The 19,112-nt window shown below is 43.5% G+C and overlaps 1 protein-coding gene across 1 annotated transcript in view; it reads right to left on the bottom strand.

Moving 5' to 3' along the window:
- Positions 1-2,328: 2,328 nt before the first annotated feature.
- Positions 2,329-19,112, bottom strand: part of RNPEPL1 (arginyl aminopeptidase like 1) — a 32,190-nt gene continuing 15,406 nt past the window's right edge. The window contains exons 2-11 of the mRNA XM_044290170.1: positions 15,913-16,053; positions 12,431-12,582; positions 12,023-12,139; positions 9,989-10,224; positions 9,674-9,787; positions 7,348-7,460; positions 7,159-7,267; positions 6,502-6,729; positions 5,747-5,889; positions 2,329-4,639 (exon numbers count right to left, since the gene is read on the bottom strand). Of these exons, the coding sequence (XP_044146105.1) occupies positions 4,397-4,639; positions 5,747-5,889; positions 6,502-6,729; positions 7,159-7,267; positions 7,348-7,460; positions 9,674-9,787; positions 9,989-10,224; positions 12,023-12,139; positions 12,431-12,582; positions 15,913-16,053 (1,596 nt within the window). The 3' untranslated portion in view covers positions 2,329-4,396. The remainder of the gene's footprint in view (positions 4,640-5,746; positions 5,890-6,501; positions 6,730-7,158; positions 7,268-7,347; positions 7,461-9,673; positions 9,788-9,988; positions 10,225-12,022; positions 12,140-12,430; positions 12,583-15,912; positions 16,054-19,112) is intronic.

Raw genomic sequence — 19,112 nt, 5'->3', positions numbered from 1 at the left:
TCTTATGATGTCCCGGACCCAAGGGTTCGGGGTAATGAACTCCCAAGGAGTGAGGAAGTTCTTCAATCTCCCCCCCACTCTGACGTCATTGTTTATCCGAGGGTTTACCCTGGGAGGAGGAGGGGGTAATCCTACCCCTGCCCCCTTTAGGGTAACTCCAGCGTCCTGACTTCCCTTTACCCTTAAAGGGATTGTTCTGGCTAGTGGGGGCCCGAAAGGGATATTTCCTTTTGTAGGGTCTCTCTTCTGGGAATCCCTTTTTCTTGTCCGCCGCTTTCTCCAGGATACAGGTCTAGGACGGGCCCAAAGACGTATTCCCCTGAGAACGGGATGGAGCAAAGCTTCATCTTCGATGTGTTGTCGCCCGACCAGCTTTTCATCCATAGGGCGCGACGGGCCGCATTGGAGAGTCCCGCGTCCTTTGCGGCGAATCTGACCGATTCCGCTGAGGCGTCAGCCATAAATGCTGTGGCGGATTTTAACAGGGGGAGGGATCTCAAGATCTCATCCCTAGGAGTATTATCTGTGATACGAGATTCCAGTTCCTCTAGCCACAGTTTCATGGATCTCGCCACTGAGGTAGCAGCGATGTTTGTTTTTAAGACAAGCATCGCTGCTTCCCAAGATTTTTTTAAGAGGCTATCTGCTTTCCTGTCCATGGGATCACGCAGTTGAGAGGTGTCTTCAAAGGGCAAGGCAGTCTTTTTATTGACCTTTGCCACCTGGATATCAATTTTTGGTGTTTCGCTGAAGATTTTAACTTCGTCCGTGTCAAACAACAGCCGGTTTCTAAAGGATCTGGATACCCCCAACCTTTTTTCTGGGTTGGACCACTCGTCCAGCACCATATCCCGTATGTTCTCATTGATTGGGAATACACGGGTTTTTTTAACCCTGAGCCTCCCAAACATCTCATCCTGGACTGAGTGTGCTTTAGGGGTTTCTTCGACCCCCATAGTGGCCCGGACTGCCCTTAATAGGTCAGGCATCTCGTCCAAGGAGAAGCAGAATCTTTGTTCTGATTCTGGAATCTCAAGATCAGAGAAGACCACCTCGTCCTCCCGTGTTCTGGAGGACGAGGCCTCCTCCTCTATAATCTCTGGATCAGATAGTGAAGGGGATGGGCCCCTATGTCTTTTTGAAGGGGGTTCATCCCTGGGTAAAGGTATCTGAGATAAGGAGGTTTTGACTTCCTCATGGATCATGGACCTCAGATCCTTAAGGAAAGAAGGCTGTTCCTCGGCAATCACATTAGATATGCAGTCCTTACAGAGTTTTTTACGATAGTCGTCCGGTAGCCGTTTGAGGCAGGACACACATTTGGACTGTTTTTTGATCTTTCTCTGAGCCTCCTTAGTGACCTGGGGAGAACAACCCTAATTAGCTATGGTAAGTACATGCTAACAGCAGGATATAGCCCCAAGCCAGAGATGTGGAGGAGGAGGAACAAGTAACCTGGTACAGTGTAAGACAAGTACAGGGTAGGGAAAAAAAGCGCTTCCCCACAGGGGACTTACTACAGGCGGCACAGAAGGGTCTCCAGGGGAGCGGGGTTCAGCCGACATGACTGCACACTGGCTCCGGCACACTGACAATCGGCGCTGCTGCGCGCGAAAATTTGAACTCGGAGACGCCTCTGAATGACGTCACTTCCTTTCGGCACCCGGAAGTGACGACGGCCGTTATCCTGAAGCGCTTAGGCGCGCACCCGGCGATAGCCAAACAGGCCCGGCGGGAGATCGCGACCGGGAGCAGGCTCACATATAATAATGGAGCGAGGCCTCCCTCCTTCGCCCCTGCCCAGCGTTAGTACGGAGACCGCAGGAGGGCAGGGGGAACACCCGGTAGGTGTCAGGAAGTTCTGCTACATCTTCATCTCCCCGCAGGGAGACTCTCTCTGCCCCTGTCCTCTGTAGGGACAGGAAACACTGGTGTTGGTGGTGGGAGGGGGGGATTTAAACCCTCTCTCTGTTCCTGCCCCTACAGAGGTCAGGGGTCAATCTCCTTGTAGCCGTCGTGGTGATGAAGTGGAAAAAGTGCATATTTTGGGGCGAAAAATACAGTAGTTTGGGCTTGGCAGTGACATGCTCTGACCACGATTTTAAACCACAAAACTCTTCTAGCTTAAACAGTAAGTGCAGAAGTTCTAGCAACCATCCTGACAGATTCTGCCATTGCACTGGTTAAAAAAAAAAAAACCAACATGAATGAATAGCACTCTTCAAAGAATCAATGAGCCCTTTCCTATTATAAACATGCATAAGGTATGTAATGAGCTTGTTGAATTACCTTTTTTTTTTTTTTTAAAGCCATTTCAAAATATTAGTAAAAGCATTTTTTTATTTTTTTTATTTTGTGTTTCACCATCAAAAAATTTGCTTACAGCAATACAAAAGAGCATGATATGGTTGATCAGTAAAGCAAACATCAAAGACTTGCTGGTAGATGTGGGTCATATGAAGTAATTTCTCTTGAAATATTCTGGATTAGGAAATAAATAGTACTTACAAAACTGCTCAGATGTCTACATGTCTTTGTTTACACAGTGAAGTTGAGATACATTATTTTTTTCCAAACCTAGGACCATTCTCACCTGCCAGACTACACTGTGTGCACTGTTGCCATTGAAGGCTGTTACATAAGTCAGGCCTCATGCACGCTTACCTTAAGTATTTTGCAATCAGCAAAATTCAGATACTGTTAGTGTCTGCATCTGTATGTCCATTCCGCAAATTATTTATAGAACATGACCTATTCTGGTATGCAAAATGTGGTCCATGAACCCACTGAAGTCAATGTGTCTGCAAAAAATAATGCAGATGGCAAACGGACGGTATCTGTATTATGTGGATTTGCATTTTGCGGACAGAAACGTTGTGTGCATGAGGCCTCAAACTGAGGTAAATGAAATTATTTTGGTAAACAGCCAAAAATTACGATGTTGGTAACTCCCAAAACTGATAATGCCAAATATAGATCCTCTTGCAACTGCATGAACATTACGAGACAAAGATAACCAAGCCCTACACCAGTATGTCTGTACTGTTAGTGCAGCCATTCATTAACTGTTTGAAAGTAGATAAACTGTATATACCTTATACCTTGGTGTTAAATGTATGGAAAATACCTAGGGCTCTAAAGTTGCATGCAGCTGCCATAAATGCTATTTATATGTGACATCCTTTGGCATGGGTTTGTTCATTTATGGCATATCCACACCTATATCGAGAAAAGGACCTAGTGTCATGTTTGCCGTGAATGGAAACATGGCTATGCATGCACCGCTGTCTTCATTCATTTCTATCGGAGTTCTGAAAATGGCGGAGTACAAGTGCACTGCCATTTCTGGAACTCCTATATAAGTGAACGAGGATTCAAAGCAGCCATGAAACGGGACCCTGTTCTCGAGGCATGACATTTATGGCATACCTGTGGATACGCCATAAATGTCGAGGTGTGAATACCCCTAAAGATATGGGCACGTCTGGCATATATGCCAAAAGTACAGTACAATTTGGTGTGAACTGAACCTTATGTCTATAGCGATACCAAGTAAAAACTGGTTAAGTTTTATCCCAACATCACACTAAAAAACTTAAAATGGTAACAAAATTAAAATGTGCTAAAATACGAAACCTCAAAGTCGCTCCAGAAAAATCCGTCCTTGCTGGCATTTTGCATAAAACTAAGAAGTCATAGTATAACATTTATAACATCAGCTTTGTGTTCGACTTCCTGCAATCATTCCAAACTAGTTGCATTTGGAGACCCCAAAGCACACTGTAAATAAAAAAAATAAAAATAAAACAAAAACACTTCAGGCTGTGATCAATCACCTCGGAAAGTACAATATGAAATTAAGCTCTGAATAATGGATGGGCTACCTAGGATGATATTTAGAAAAAAGAATGGTCACCCACAGTCATTTGCTGTAGTCTGTCAGGAAGGCTACATGGTGGAAAAATGACCTAGGCCACTGAATAAAAATGAGGCTTGTGTGCAGGACAACCCCCTTGCTATATTTCCAAAGAGGTACTGTCACTTGTGTTACATCCAGCAAAGTCTGTTGTGAAGCCCTAGCCTCAGATGTAAAATGCATAGATGGTTAGTGAATAAACTCCAAGCAAACTACCACAGGTTCAACCCAAAAAATTAAAAACATATCTATATCCACCACTTGACTTGGCACCTCTATGCCCTCTGAAGGCTGAACTTTCCATCATTGGGCTGAGTGGTTTCCCCACCTGAGCATTCTTGGGTGCTACAGCATAATGCTTCAACCACCCCAGTGCAAAAAACATCGCCACTTCCTACTCCCTTGTTAGATCTGGCCAAGATATAGCCTTAATGAATGTGAAGCCGGTTTAATGAGCACATCCTTGCAAAGTGAGTTCTGTCAGGCCGTCACATTCACATCCCTGAGAGAGGAGGAGCCTTGCGTACAGAGCTCCGAAGACAGGACAGGCAAGGTAGTGTCTGACTGCACCACAGACCCTCCCTGAGCCAAGATCTGTTGGATGGTTTTACGAAGATTCGGGTGTAAACGTCCATGTGTCTGATAGAAGATCTCTAGGGCGCAAGATTTCAGTGGTCCAGCACTGAGGTCTTCATAAAGAGGGATGGTATACATCCTTGAGGTCTAGAGGTAAAATAAGAAGAGATAGAAAATAATATATACTTACTCTTGTGAGCACTCAACTAAAATAGCAAAATATAAAGTGGATAACATCTAAAACCGGAATACCACTTTAATGTTAAAAACCTTCACACAGTGTAAAATACGGTAGAGGTTTTTCAGTAGCCGATTTGAAAAAACACTTCAGAAGTGTTCTTCTTTGAAGCAGATTTGATTGTGGATTTTATAGAAGTTAACTGGGAAGAAGGAAACCCACAGCCAAAAACTCTTCTAAAACGGTTCTAAAAATTCCTTTAAATTGCCACCATAAACAACCTGTTTCTTAAAGGGATTTTCGAGTACATAGATATTGATGGCCTATCCTTAAATATCAGATTGTGGGGACCTGACACCCCACTGATCAACTGTTTCAAGCAGCCACCGAAAACTATGCACTGGAGGGGTGGACAACATGCCCACTTTAAGTCCCCTTTCTGAATGGTGGATTCAGCGAAGATATTTGGGGACCCCTCGTTCTCATACTTGTTGGGTGAGACTAGCTAAAATTAATATTGTGACTAGGGATAAACGAATTTCATATTCTGAAATTCGAGTTGTAGTATAATCTGAATTGCGTTTCCATGGACCATAACACAATTTCAAGAAGGAATGCCTTTAGAGGCATTCCGTCATAATAGAAGTCTATGACCTGCATAACGGATCCGTCCAGTTTCCGTTATGCAGGGGAGGACTCTGAATACCTCTAAAGGCATTCCGTTATGCATTCTGTCATGGAATTGCGTTATGGTCCGTGGTAACGGAATCCATAATGCAATTCAGATTATACCACAACCCGAACTTCAAAATATGAAATTCGCTTGCTCCTAATTGGGACCATTGTTCTTGGGCAATATAGCAAGGATGTATATTGGGCAAACTACATGCACTTGGATTTGTTTACAAGGGATAGAGAAAATTATATTAATGGTCAAAAATATAGGTTAAAGTACTAATATATTAAATTATAAAAATAATAAAAAAGTTTAATGAGCATTTTCCCTTATATAAAAATATTTAAAGATCCCAGTAATGCACATTATAAAAATAAATAAAATAAAAGATGACACTAACTTGGCATAGAAGGAAGTGGCGCACTCGGGGCAAGTCTGGCTGGAAGTTGTTCCGCACCACAATTTGCAGCCAGCGTATCCTTATTTCTGTGTTCATAGTAGCTAGATCGGCAGAATAGCAGAGTGACAGCTGGAGCATAACTTCTGCAAAAATAGAATTCAACAAAATAAAAAAGGTTCACAGACATTTAAATAAAACTTAAATTTACAGATCGCTATTACTAGTAGGCCATGGCATGTCTACATGGAAATAACACTGGAGTAATTGCTAAAGAGCAAATCCAGTCAAAATGATCATAGATACATGTGATAAGATCAATCTGTGAAGTCTATGATGGCAAAACATAGCTGCTAGGGAGGCTGATCACAGTTGTGGCCTGCTATTGGCTGCTTCCCCTGACTGTGCAGGGTTCCGGAGTGACGCGGTTGTCGGGGGAACAGGTAAGAAAATCCCTTTAATGTTGCATACTGCAAATCCAACATGGCATTTACTACTGCATCATTGGCAGAAAACCAAGGCTGCCAGTTGGATTTCTGCTGTGGATGTGCATGAAGAGCTCTGGATCCATGTGAGGTACAGGGCTTATTCTAGCTTTGTTAGAAAGAGATTGTCATGTACAGATTTTCATTTTTTACATTAATCATAGGATAGCCCCTTTAAATGAAGCCGACAATATAAATTTCTAACATTAGCTAATGAAACTGATTTTCCCAGCCACAGTTGTACAAATAAAAGATTGTATGAGCTGCAGTCACCTGGCCGCAACGGAGATTGATCTAAAAGCTTGTCCAAAAACAGCACAGTCTGGAAGGTTTGCCAGTCTGTGATATTGGCAAAATTGGCAGCAGCTTCAATGTCCAAAGGTTCAGCTATCCACAGTTCACTCAAAGTTTCTACGGGTGAAGTGAATATGGATCCCTGAGAAAGATCTGGTTGGGTTAAAGGAGGCCCTGGGGCATTCAGCCAGCGTTCAAACTCCAAGCCTGGTGGTAAAAACAGAGTATGAGGATCTGGCAATTATAATTTAAAGGGGTTCTACCGGCTTTTAATATTGATGACCTATCCTCATGTTAGGTCACTAATATCAGATTGGCAGGGGTCCAACACCCGGCACCCCGCTGATCAACTGTATAATGAGACGTAGCCCACAGTGTGCACGTGCCATCTCCCTTCTCTCTTTCTGCTCGCCACTACTTTCTATGGCACAGCAGCAGCAGAGCAGGAAGAGAGGCGGCAGACCGCATATGCACACTGCGCGCGCCGTCTCCTCATACAGCTGATCTGCAGGGGTGCAGAGTGTCCGACCCCACTGATCTCATATTGATGACCTATACTGAGGATAGGTCATCTATAGTAAAAGCCCAGACGACCCTTTTAAGTATTAATACATGGCATCATATTTTGTGACTCACCCTCGCTGCATACTGTACTCTCCCTCTTCAAATGAGGAAAGAAGCTGAGATAAGACTCCAGCAGATCTTGAGCTACAACACTGCGGAACTTAAATTTCTCAATATAATCCTGTAGTTGAAGAGGAGATGAGAATTACTGTGAGACATTAACTATAATTATAGAAAATCAAACATGTTAAATCAGGATACCCTGAGGAAGACGTCAAAGTTGTCTTGGTCCCCGCACAACTGGGACAGATAGTGCACAAAGCAGAAGCCCTTCTCATATGTGAACAAATTCATGAGGTTACTAGGGTTCACACCTGTGGAGAAAGAAATGGCCTTTATATGTCCCTGAAATAACTTTACAGGGAGCATACACATTACCGTAGATACAAAAATAGCTTTAATGGCTGCTGGTAATACTGTGGTATTATTGTGACCTTAAAACGGTTTTCCGAGACTAATACTGATTACCTATCCTCTGGATAGGTCATCAATACCTCATCGGTGGGGTTCTGACACATGGGACCCCCACTGATCAGCTGTTTGAGAAGGGACCGGCTCTCCTGTGAGTACCGCTGCCTTCTTACAGCTTACCAAGCACATCATATAGTGGCTGTGCTTGGTATCGCAACTCAGTTGGCCTAGGGAAAGCTGAGAGAAGGCCGCTGATCGGCAGGGGTCCCGGGTGTCGGACCCCCACTGATCTGATACTGATTACCTATCTTGAGGATAGGTTATCAATATTGAATTTCTGAAAACTCCTTTAAAGGGAACCTGTCACCAGGATTTTGGGTATAGAGCTGAGGACATGGGTTGCTAGATGGCCACTAGCACAGCCGCAATACCCAGTCCCCATAGCTATGTGTGCTTTTATTGTGTATAAAAACCGATTTGATACATATGCAAATTAACCTGAGATGAGTCGGAGCTTGAAAATATGACTCTTCTCTGGTCAAACAAGTAAGATATGAGTCATTTTAATTTGCATATGTATCAAATCTGTTTTTTTACACAATAAAAGCACAGAGAGCTATGGGGTATGTCGGATGTGCTAGTGGCCATCTAGCAACCCATGTCCTCAGCTCTATACCCAAAATCCCAGTGACAGGTTCCCTTTAAAGCATTCTTAAAGAGGACCTTTCACCGATCCTGACATTGTGAACTAAGTATACAGACATGGAGAGCAGGGCCCGGGGATCTCACTGCACTTACCATTATCCCTGGGCGCTGCTCCGTTCTCCTGCTATGCCCTCTGGTATCTCCGGCCACTAAGTTATAGTAGGCAGAGATTTCAGTCACTAAGTTATAGTAGGTGGAGTCTGCCCTTGTTCTGCTGTAGCGCTGGCCAATCGCAGAGCAGAGCTCACAGCCTGGGAGGTTATTTTCTCCCAGGCTGTGAGCTCTGCGATGCGATTGGCCAGCGCTACAGCAGAACAAGGGCAGACTCCGCCAGCCATAACTTAGTGAGCGGAGATACCGGAGGGCATAGCAGGAGAACGGAGCGGCGCCCAGGGATAATAGTAAGTGCAGTGAGATTCCCGGGCGCCGCTCTCCATGTCTGTATTCTTAGTTCACAATGTCAGGATCGGTGAAAGGTCCTCTTTAAAGTTTCTGCATAGGGAAAAGTCAACAAGTCCCTGTGACCTTGTGCAAAGTAACAAATTATTTCTAGTTGCATTAACTTATATAAACTTTACCTTGTACTGTAATAGCCATGGATTAGTCTTTTCACAGAAAACAACATTTTACACTCTTTTCACACCTATAGAAACTATGATCATGACATTCAGGAACCAACAGACAGGTGAAATGCTGCTGCAAGGCCACAGTGGGTGCAGCTATTACATTCCATCCTGTCAGAGGACACATAAATTGACCAGAAATGAAGTAAACACAATTGATGGATGAAAGTTGCTCTGGTTGGCAACCCATTCTAACCCATGACTACAGATTAATAGAGAAAAAAAAGGGAAGGTCGACACTAGAGGTGTTGAGCTATGTTCACATTTGCAATGAAGACCCCACTTGGAGCCTGTCACAATATCAAATATTTGCTATTCTCCCTGTCAAAATGATGGAACCCATTATAAGTCAACGAGGACGGCCGGACACTGCTGACATCAGTATACAACCAGCACTGTGACCTCCCTTACTGGTCGTTAAGCGGAGTCCTGTTAAAAATGTAACTATTTGCACTTTAATTACTTAAAGGGGTATTACAATTAGAGAAAGTTATCCCCTATCCACAGGATAGGGGCTAACTATTAGATCGGTGGGGGTCTTACTGCTGGGACCCCCACCAATCATGAGAGCAGGGGCCCTGTACCCTGTGGAGATATGCATGCGAGTACAGTGCTCTTGTGGACAGGGAATAACTTTCTCCAACTTGAATACCCAGTTAACAAAATATATTTAGGCACAACTACTAAGGTTACTGTATGTACAATTATACCTATAATGGGTCACAAAGAACATCCTATTAGTACATAATGTCCTATAGTGCTGATTGAGTTTCCACACGGACTCTTACCTGTATCCAGTTTAGCCTGTAATCTACTGAATGGCGTATCCTGACCTAGTATTCGAATCTGTCTGTGCAACGCTTCGAGACGGAAGGTGGTCTCTAGGCATGTGAATGAAGCACCTGACCAATATAAAAAAAAAAATGGGATGTCGCATGTTCATACATGTAGAAAGAAAATAAAGTATATAATATTAAATAGGCCAACTGTAAGAAATCTGGAAGTCACTAGCAATATAGGAGGAATACAAGCATGGGAAAATTACTCCAGAGAAAAGGCACTTGTAATAAAGGATAGAGACCGGCATCAGAAAGTTTACTCACCATATACCAGAGTGGTGATGCGGCGCTGGGCATAGGTTGCCAAGCCTTCACTCAGCCACATTTCCTCCCAGCTGGCATTTGTCACTGCATTCCCAAACCAGCCGTGTGCAATTTCATGAATAACATCAATAAGAAGGAAATCCTCACTTTCCAGGATGGAGCAAATGACGAATGTCAGACAGGGATTTTCCATGGCAACTATGGGAAAGGATGGGGGCAGGAAGACTATATCGTACCTGGAATGAAGGAAGGGTAGGATGATTGTTGAGAGAGCTGGTACATAGAAGGAGAAGAATGAACAATGGTTCTACAAGGAAAATTAAAGGGGTTGTCTTGCTTCAGCAAATGACATTTATCATGTAGATAAAGTTAATACAAGCCACTTACTAATGTATTGCGATTGTCCATATTGCCTCCTTTGCTGGCTTGATCCATTTTTCAATCACCTTATATCCAGGGGTTATGACCACCCTGTAATCCAGCAGAGGTGGTCGTGATTGCACACTACAGCACTCTGGTGGCCAGGACCGTGGCTGTAACCCCGAGTAGTGTCTAATGTGATGGAAAAATGAATCCAGCCAGCAAAGGAGCAATATGGACAATCACAATACATTAGTAAGTGTCTTGTGTAACATTTTTCTACATGGTAAATGCCATTTGCTGAAGTGAAAAGAAAGATTGCAATGTACACACAAATTATATTCAGAGGCATGAGAAGAGAAATAGCATAAAAGCTGTAGGTCTGAAAAGTTTCTACATCTGTTCACATCTACAACTTAAGCCATAGAAACAATACTGTAACGATGACTACAGAGAGCACAACCCTTACAAGAATACAGGTGAGGCACATATACAGTTACTACATGACTTTTCAAATCTGATTGGAGATCCTCTTTACATCATAAAAGCAAATCAAGTCCTGCATTCAAGTTTTATATGTCAAATTCAATAATTAGAGGGAAACACCTGTTCAGACTGGACAACGACAGCGTGTATGCTTGTCTGCCCAATCACTGTGTAAAAGGGCCTTTTTTTTTCTATACAGTGACTCAGCAAGATAAGCCTGCCACCTGTTAGATTTAGATGGGTTCATCATGGGCAATCACAGCATTGCACTCATTTGCATAATCCTAACCTTATGCTCTAACCCAGACTATAGTACTACTCCCTGGTTTATTGCCCATGACAGACTGACAAGGAGATTTCTGCAAACTTTGAAGTTAGATTGTATTCTTATAAGAAAAGGTTAGAGGTTGTACATAGTTTGAAAATCACCCCCTCCACAAAATAGGGGATAACTAAGGCCGAATGCACACGGCCGTGAGCGGTCCGTGGAACCACGGGCTGGATTCCTGCTGAGAGCAGGAGCGCACAGAGTCATTGGTTGCTATGACGCCGTGCGCTCCCTGCTGCCGCCGCAATACAGTAATACACTGGTATGATCTATACCAGTGTATTACTGTACTGTGGCGGCAGCAGGGAGCGCACGGCGTCATAGCAACCAATGATGCTGTGCGCTCCTGCTCTCAGCACGAATCCAGCCCGTGGTTCCACTGAGAAGGGAAGTCTCATGTCTCTATCCTGATGGAGCAGCAGGGCGAGCATGAGCCCTGCTGGTCCTCTAATTCTCCAATGGGACTGCTGAAAATAGCCAAGTGCTGTACTCAGCCATATCCTGTAGTCCCACAGAGAAAGAAATGGAGCAGCAAGGTTAAATATACATTACACTTCCACAGGATTACCACTATGTTACATAACAGCAATTTCGGTGCTCAGCCGCATTTACCCATGCCGAAACAGATGCTGAAAATTTTGTCAGCCCTATAAAATCCATTCAAATGTCAATAAACTTATCTCTGTAGCTGATTGCAGCCAATAGTATATATCAAAATCCGATAAAAGTTATCTTTGCAGGGAATTCAAGCACTCCTATTCTAATGAGGCAGTAAGTGGCAAAACCTATGAGATGCCTCAAAAGAAATAAAAATAAAATCTGTGATGTTGATCTTCTGTCATACAATAGTCCAGCCTCACCTTCCCCAGATGTAGGGACCATACAAACGTTCTGCAGCTTGAAGCCATTGTTCTACTCGGCCTGCCAGTTTACCTACAGCCAAAGGCAGCACACAAGGCTCAGCCCACACGCGACTTCTGTGATCAATAGAAAGTGAAATAAGGGTTAATACAATAAAATGTCAGACTACTTCAGCTGGCCATAGACCTGTAACTGAAATAATGGAACTTACTTTCCATATTGTAAAATGTTTGCGCTGTCCAGACATATGGAACTAATTTCTCTTGGTTGGAAATGTTTTTAACAACTGTCCTTTATTTATCATTACTAATCATCATCATCATCATCATCATCATCTATGGCAAGCTCAACAAGACCCCTTGAAAAGCAGATCTACAGCCTCCCAATGTGATAACCATGGCTCTTACCTGGGGCCAATATCAGCTGGAAGAAGATGACCCGCTGCCAGGGCCACTAAATATGCAGGAACAGGATGTTCCATATAGAAGTGAAAGATGCCCATCTCTTCGACGTAGTAACTGTGAGTGCAGCTCATGAGGACCCGAATTCCAGCAGGTGCCTAAAAACATACAAACAAGTGGTCATGTTGGACACCAAAGGCCTAATTAAATTGCGTGCACGATGGGTAATGTATTGAACAGAACATTTACTGACTTGTCAGACACTTTTCGACATTAGGTTCTTTTGGACCTCCTAAAAAAAATTACCTAAAGTTTTTGACCTTTTAGATACCAATGACCTCTCTGCAGGATAGGTCATCAATATTAAATTGGTGGGGATCCAGCAGGGTACATCCCTCATGTATCTCCAGCAGTCGCATAGAGAAGAATGGAGCAGTACTGCTCATTTGTGACAATTACACTATGCAATCTGGGGAGGTTCTGGTGATCGTGGCGAGATGCGATCAAAAACATACTGCCTAGTCACAAGGCACGCGAAAATACAAGTTACTAATGAAGCTGCTGCACTTATGTAACAGATAAAATGTGAGCTATGTACAGATCTTTGAAAATATATGACTGCACATAAGATGATTAGATGTCAGACACGTGTCACATACCAGCTGCAGATAAAGTAAAGGAAACAAGCTAATCTCACCTCTCACATAATATACCACAGGCCAGCAATCAGATACAAATAAAAAGATACAATATGAATACCAGGAAACTGCCAAATCAAAAACAGCGCATCCACACATAATAGATTACCATTCCATACCACATTCCCTGGCCTGCACAATATCGGGGGTACTATGCTGGTCAGTGAATGTGGTCGACCAGTAGATTGTGGCTATTTAGCCACCCCTGAAGTATTACTATAGGATCAGAGGGAACAACTTCTGGGGCCTCATCCCCACCATCCCAAGAACAAGGGGTCCCCTAGTCCTATCTCTGAATGGCGCACATGTCAGTCTACTACTAAATTTACTTCTATGGAGAAAGGGCATTACCACATGTAACTGGGAGCACGAAACTTTAGATAGTTCAGAAACTAGTTACTCGGTTCTCAACTTGAATACAGTATGTTGAGTATGTGCCCCTTTCCCTAGTACTTCCTACCCCTTGACTGGCTTTAGCATCTGAGCATACTTGGATTTGTGTGAAAGCAGAAAGCCACATACTCAACATACTGTATGCAAGTTGGGAGACTTGTCCCAATCCCCGCCTGCCATTGGTTGCTCCCCCCCTCCCCCCCCCTTCCGACACCGGAGGGAGAAGCAGCAGCGGTGGCGCGGGGCAAGTATATTACCAGTGAGGGGCCTGACACATGGAGGGGTTGTTGTAGATACTGGATAACACCTTTAACTGTTGTTATTGTTACCATATAAAAGGTACAAGCAAACTTTTCTCTCCTAATATCCTTAAGTCTCCCTAGCAGCACGGGTGGTGAAAGAGAGGCTCGTCCCTGTCTGCCATTGGCTGCCCCCACCACCCCCAACACCGGATGTTTTCATCCGTTTACAGGGAGAAACAGCGGCACTGGGAGTGGGGTAAGTATATTCCCACGGAAGGGCCTGTCACATGGGGGGCCGTTGTAGATACTAGATAACCCCTTTAATACTGCTAGTATTCTTCGAATTTACATAGACGAGAATGTCATCTTATACAGTACAGACCAAAAGTTTGGACACACCTTCTCATTCAAAGAGTTTTCTTTATTTTCATGACTATGAAGGCATCAAAACTATGAATTAAAACATGTGGAATTATATACATAACAAACAAGTGTGAAACATCTGAAAATATGTCATATTCTAGGTTCTTCAAAGTAGCCACCTTTTGCTTTGATTACTGCTTTGCACACTCTTGACATTTTCTTTTTGAGCTTCAAGAGGTAGTCGCCTGAAATGGTCTTCCAACAGTCTTGAAGGAGTTCCCAGAGATGCTTAGCACTTGTTGGCCCTTTTTTGCCTTCACTCTGCGGTCCAGCTCACCCCAAACCATCTCGATTGGGTTCAGGTCCGGTGACTGTGGAGGCCAGGTCATCTGGCGCAGCACCCCATCACTCCCCTTCATGGTCAAATAGCCCTTACGTGCAAAGTTTTCCCAATTTTTCGGCTGACTGACCTTCATTTCTTAAAGTAATGATGGCCACTCGTTTTTTTTACTTAGCTGCTTTTTTCTTGCCATAATACAAATTCTAACAGTCTATTCAGTAGGTAACTGATGGTCCCAACCCCATTTATAAGGTAAGAAATCCCACTTATTAAACCTGACAGGGCACACCTGTAAAGTGAAAACCATTTCAGGTGACTACCTCTTGAAGCTCATCAAGAGAATGCCAAGATTGTGCAAAGCAGTAATCAAAGCAAAAGGTGGCTACTTTGAAGAACCTAGAATTACATATTTTCAGTTGTTTCACACTTTTTTGTTATGTATATAATTCCACATGTGTTAATTCATAGTTTTGATGCCTTCAGTGTGAATCTACAATTTTCATAGTCATGAAAATAAAGAAAACTCTTTGAATGAGAAGGTGTGTCCAAACTTTTGGTCTGTACTGTATATACTTTAAAGTGTAACTTTGTGTTTAGAGACGGCGAGTGTTAGAGAATTATGTTAACTTTTATTACAAAACTGACTGTAATATGTCCCCTTAACAATATTGTAACTGAAAGGAAATTCCATCTAAAGTGTCAATTGAACGCTGAAGACTGCTCTCTGGAGGATGCAGAGGTAGTCTGCTCAGTCTGCCTCTCCTCCCCTGCAACAGCATCCCTACAATATATTACTACAAAACTATACGTTTCCAAGGCTCATAGACTTTCTACTGAGCCCTTCTTCAGTAGAAGGAGAGACAGGACCCTGAGTGATAGTTTGCTCAATTTAGCTATATGGATTATCCTTTAAACCCATTAGAGGTCTAGTTGATACTGTTACACTTTAAAAAGGGTTGTCTGGGATCAGAGCTGAACCTGGACATACCCATATTTTCACCCATCTCATGCTCCGATGCGCTCCCTTGGCCTGCGCTAGATCGTGCAGGGCACAGGCTCTTTTGTTTACAATAACACACTGCCGGGCGGAAGCTTCAGATGGGCGTGCTTTAGAGCTGCCCTAGCCGTTTTACTGGCTAGGGCAGCGCTAAAGCCAGCCCATCAGTGCCGGTGACGTCACCGGGCTCCCTGGCAGCCCCATGGAGAGCTCGGTTTGTCACCGGATCTCCTGAAAACGCCTTTGCCCTGCGCGATTTAGCGCGGGACAAAGGATAGCATCAGAGCATGAACTGCTCAGATGCTCAAGTCAGGGGGGCTGCCTGGGTGAAAATGGAGGGGTGTCCGGGTTCAGATCTGAACCAGGACAACCCCTTTAAATGTACAGTATATTATTAGGTAAGCAGATGGCAGAAAATTATTTTCTTAAACTATGACACTGGTGCTACAACTTACTTTGACAGAGGCGGAGTAAGTACACTTTACAGCTGGTGTATCAAAGCAGGGGAAGAAGGAACGGTTGCAAACAGAGTGTCCTTGAGTGAACACAAACAACTCAGAGCTTCCATAGGAGAGTTCAGGATCCAGCCACCATACCTGAAAATAAGGAGAGGGACAAGAGATCAGTCATACTGAAGAATCATTCACACTCATCAAATATCTCCCTAGACTTCAATTACTGTATATTCACAGGTAGTAAATACACTGCAGATTTTCCTTTCTAGATTTGTGGGCGGAAATTTAAGATTACACTAACCGGTAAATCACTTTTCCATGAGCCCATGACAGCACCCTTGAGAGACCGTCTCCATCCAGGAGGAGAGCTCTTAAAGGGGACCTGTCATGTGGATATTTGATTATAATCTAACTAATTATATACAATCATTAACTACTAAAAAGTGCCTTAGATGTATTCACTTACTGGTGTGACAGATGGCTACCTCATAATATACACACAAAGATGCTGCATGCTAATGAGCTGATTTGAGTCCAGCGTGATGTCATTGAGTCCAGCGTATATTTAACCACCTCAGCTCCCCTAGCTTAAACCCCCTTAATGACCAAACCACTTTTTACAATTCTGCACTACACTACTTTCACCGTTTATTGCTCGGTCATACAACTTACCACCCAAATGAATTTTACCTCCTTTTCTTCTCACTGAAAGAGCTTTCATTTGGTGGTATTTCATTGCTGCTGACATTTTTACTTTTTTTTGTTATTAATCGAAATTTACTGAATTTTTTGCACAAAAAAGACATTTTTCACTTTCAGTTGTAAAATTTTTCAAATAAAACTACATTTCTATATAAATTTTTCTCTAAATTTATTGTTCTACATGTCTTTGATTAAAAAAATGCAATAAGTGTATATTTATTGGTTTGCGCAAAAGTTATAGCGTTTACAAACTATGGTACAGAAATGTGAATTTCCGCATTTTGAAGCAGCTCTGACTTTCTGAGCACCCGTCATGTTTCCTGAGGTTCTACAATGCCCAGACAGTAGAAAGTCTCCCTTTCTGCTAACTTGGGACAAAAAGTTCAATCTTTCATGGACTCAATATGCCCCTCAGCGAATACCTTCTTTCCAAAATAGGGTCATTTGTGGGGTGTTTGTACTGCCCTGGCATTTGAGGGTCTCCACAATCATTACATGTATAGCCAGCATTAGGAGTTTCTGCTATTCGCCTTATATTGAGCATACGGGTAATGAAAAGAAAAAATGAACGGCACAGATTTCTTCATTCGCATCGATCAATGTGGATGAAAAAATCTCTGCCTCAAAAAAGGAGGGGAAAGGCGTCTGCCAGGACATAGGAGCTCCACCCAACATCCAAACTCACTCAGCTCGTATGCCCTGGCAAACCAGATTTCTCCATTCACATTAATCGATGTGGATGAATAAATCATTGCCAGGATTTTATTTTTTTATATACAAAGTGTTTGCTAAAGCATATGAACACCGCACAAACAGGCCGCAATGCAATAAATTTATTAACATTAACTTTATATAACATTTGAACAGAACATTAACTTTTATAAACTTTATTGAACTTTTGGAACAGAACATTAACTTTTTTTCTTACCGGTGATTTTTTTTTTTACCTTTATAGGACAAACCTCTCCTTCCCCATGGGACAATGTGCAAAGCGCAAATCGCCCAGAGATGTGGCAAAGTACATTATGCACTTTGTCCCAGGTGAAAGGAGAGGTTTGCAGCAGCTGTGTGTGAAAGGGCCCTAAGAGCCCTGTGTGCCTGTCATGTGTCACGCAATATCTATGCTAATAGTGTACCTGTCTGTGGTACTTCCAGAAACACTCCCCTAAGCATAGGGCAGGGTGGTCAGGGCAGTCAGGACAGAAATAGCGGGTGTCACGCCTTATTCCACTCCTGCTACAGACACAACATTCTTTTTCAGGGTGGCGCATGGGTTGAGGTACCAGCAACGACATTGGGGAAATGCCACCCGTGTAGACGTCTCACTACACTGGTGGATGGGGCCACGGAACCTCGTGGATACAGGAGGTTCTCAATGATCTCTTCCTGAAATTTGAGGAAGGATCCTGTTCTCCCAGCCTTACTGTAGAGAACAAAACTATTGTACATAGCTAATTGAATTAAATATACAGACACCACCTTATACCAGGGACACTAAATAAGGAGCCAACATCTGGTCATTGAAGTCCACCCCTCCCATGAGCAAATTATAGTCGTGGACCGAACGGGGCTTTTCAATGACACTGGTTGCTCGTTCAATTTGTATTGTCGTGTCTGCGTGAATGGAGGAGAGCATGTAAACGTCACGCTTGTCTCTCCATTTCACCGTGAGCAGTTCTTCGTTACACAAGGCAGCCCTCTCCCCCCCTTGCAGGACGGGTGGTAACGAGCCGTTGGGGGAAGCCCCTGCGACTAGGTCGCGCGGTGCCACAGCAGCCAATCTGTTCTAGGAACAAATGCCTGAAGAGGGGCACACTTATGTAGAAATTGTCCACATAAAGATGGTATCCCTTGCCAAATAAGGGTGACACCAAGTCCCAGACTGTCTTCCCACTGCTCCCCAGGTAGTCAGGGCAACCGACCGGCTCCAGGGTCTGATCTTTACCCTCATAGACACAAAACTTGTGCGTATAGCCTGTGGCCCTTTCACAGAGCTTATACAATTTGACCCCATATCGGGCGCGCTTGCTTGGGATGTATTGTTTGAAGCCAAGGCGCCTGGTAAAATGTATCAGGGACTCGTCTATGCAGATGTTTTGCTCTTGCAAATTTGGTGTTAAGGTGGTCTATGAGGGGCCAGATTTTGTGGAGCCGGTCAAAAGCTGGGTGGCCTCTGGTACGAGAGGCGCTGTTGTCACTAAAGTGCAGGAAACGCAGGATGGTCTCAAATCGTGTCCTGGACATGGCAGCAGAGAACATGGGCATGTGATGAATTGGGTTCGTGGACCAATATGACCGCAATTCATGCTTTTTTGTCAGGCCCAGAAAAGTTTTAAATTCAGAAACTTGGACGGGTTTCCACCGGAAAGACTGGGCATAAAAGCTTCCCGGGTTGGCGGCTATAAATTGAGTGGCATACCGGTTTGTTTCTGCCACGACTAAGTCCAAGAGCTCCGCAGTCAAGAACAGCTTAAAAAAAAAAAAAAAAAAAAAGTGCC

The sequence above is a fragment of the Bufo gargarizans genome, chromosome 4 (assembly GCF_014858855.1).
Source record: "Bufo gargarizans isolate SCDJY-AF-19 chromosome 4, ASM1485885v1, whole genome shotgun sequence".
Lineage (NCBI taxonomy): Eukaryota > Metazoa > Chordata > Amphibia > Anura > Bufonidae > Bufo > Bufo gargarizans.
Note: the sequence above shows the minus strand (reverse complement) of the source record. Positions and strands in the feature narration are given on the sequence as shown.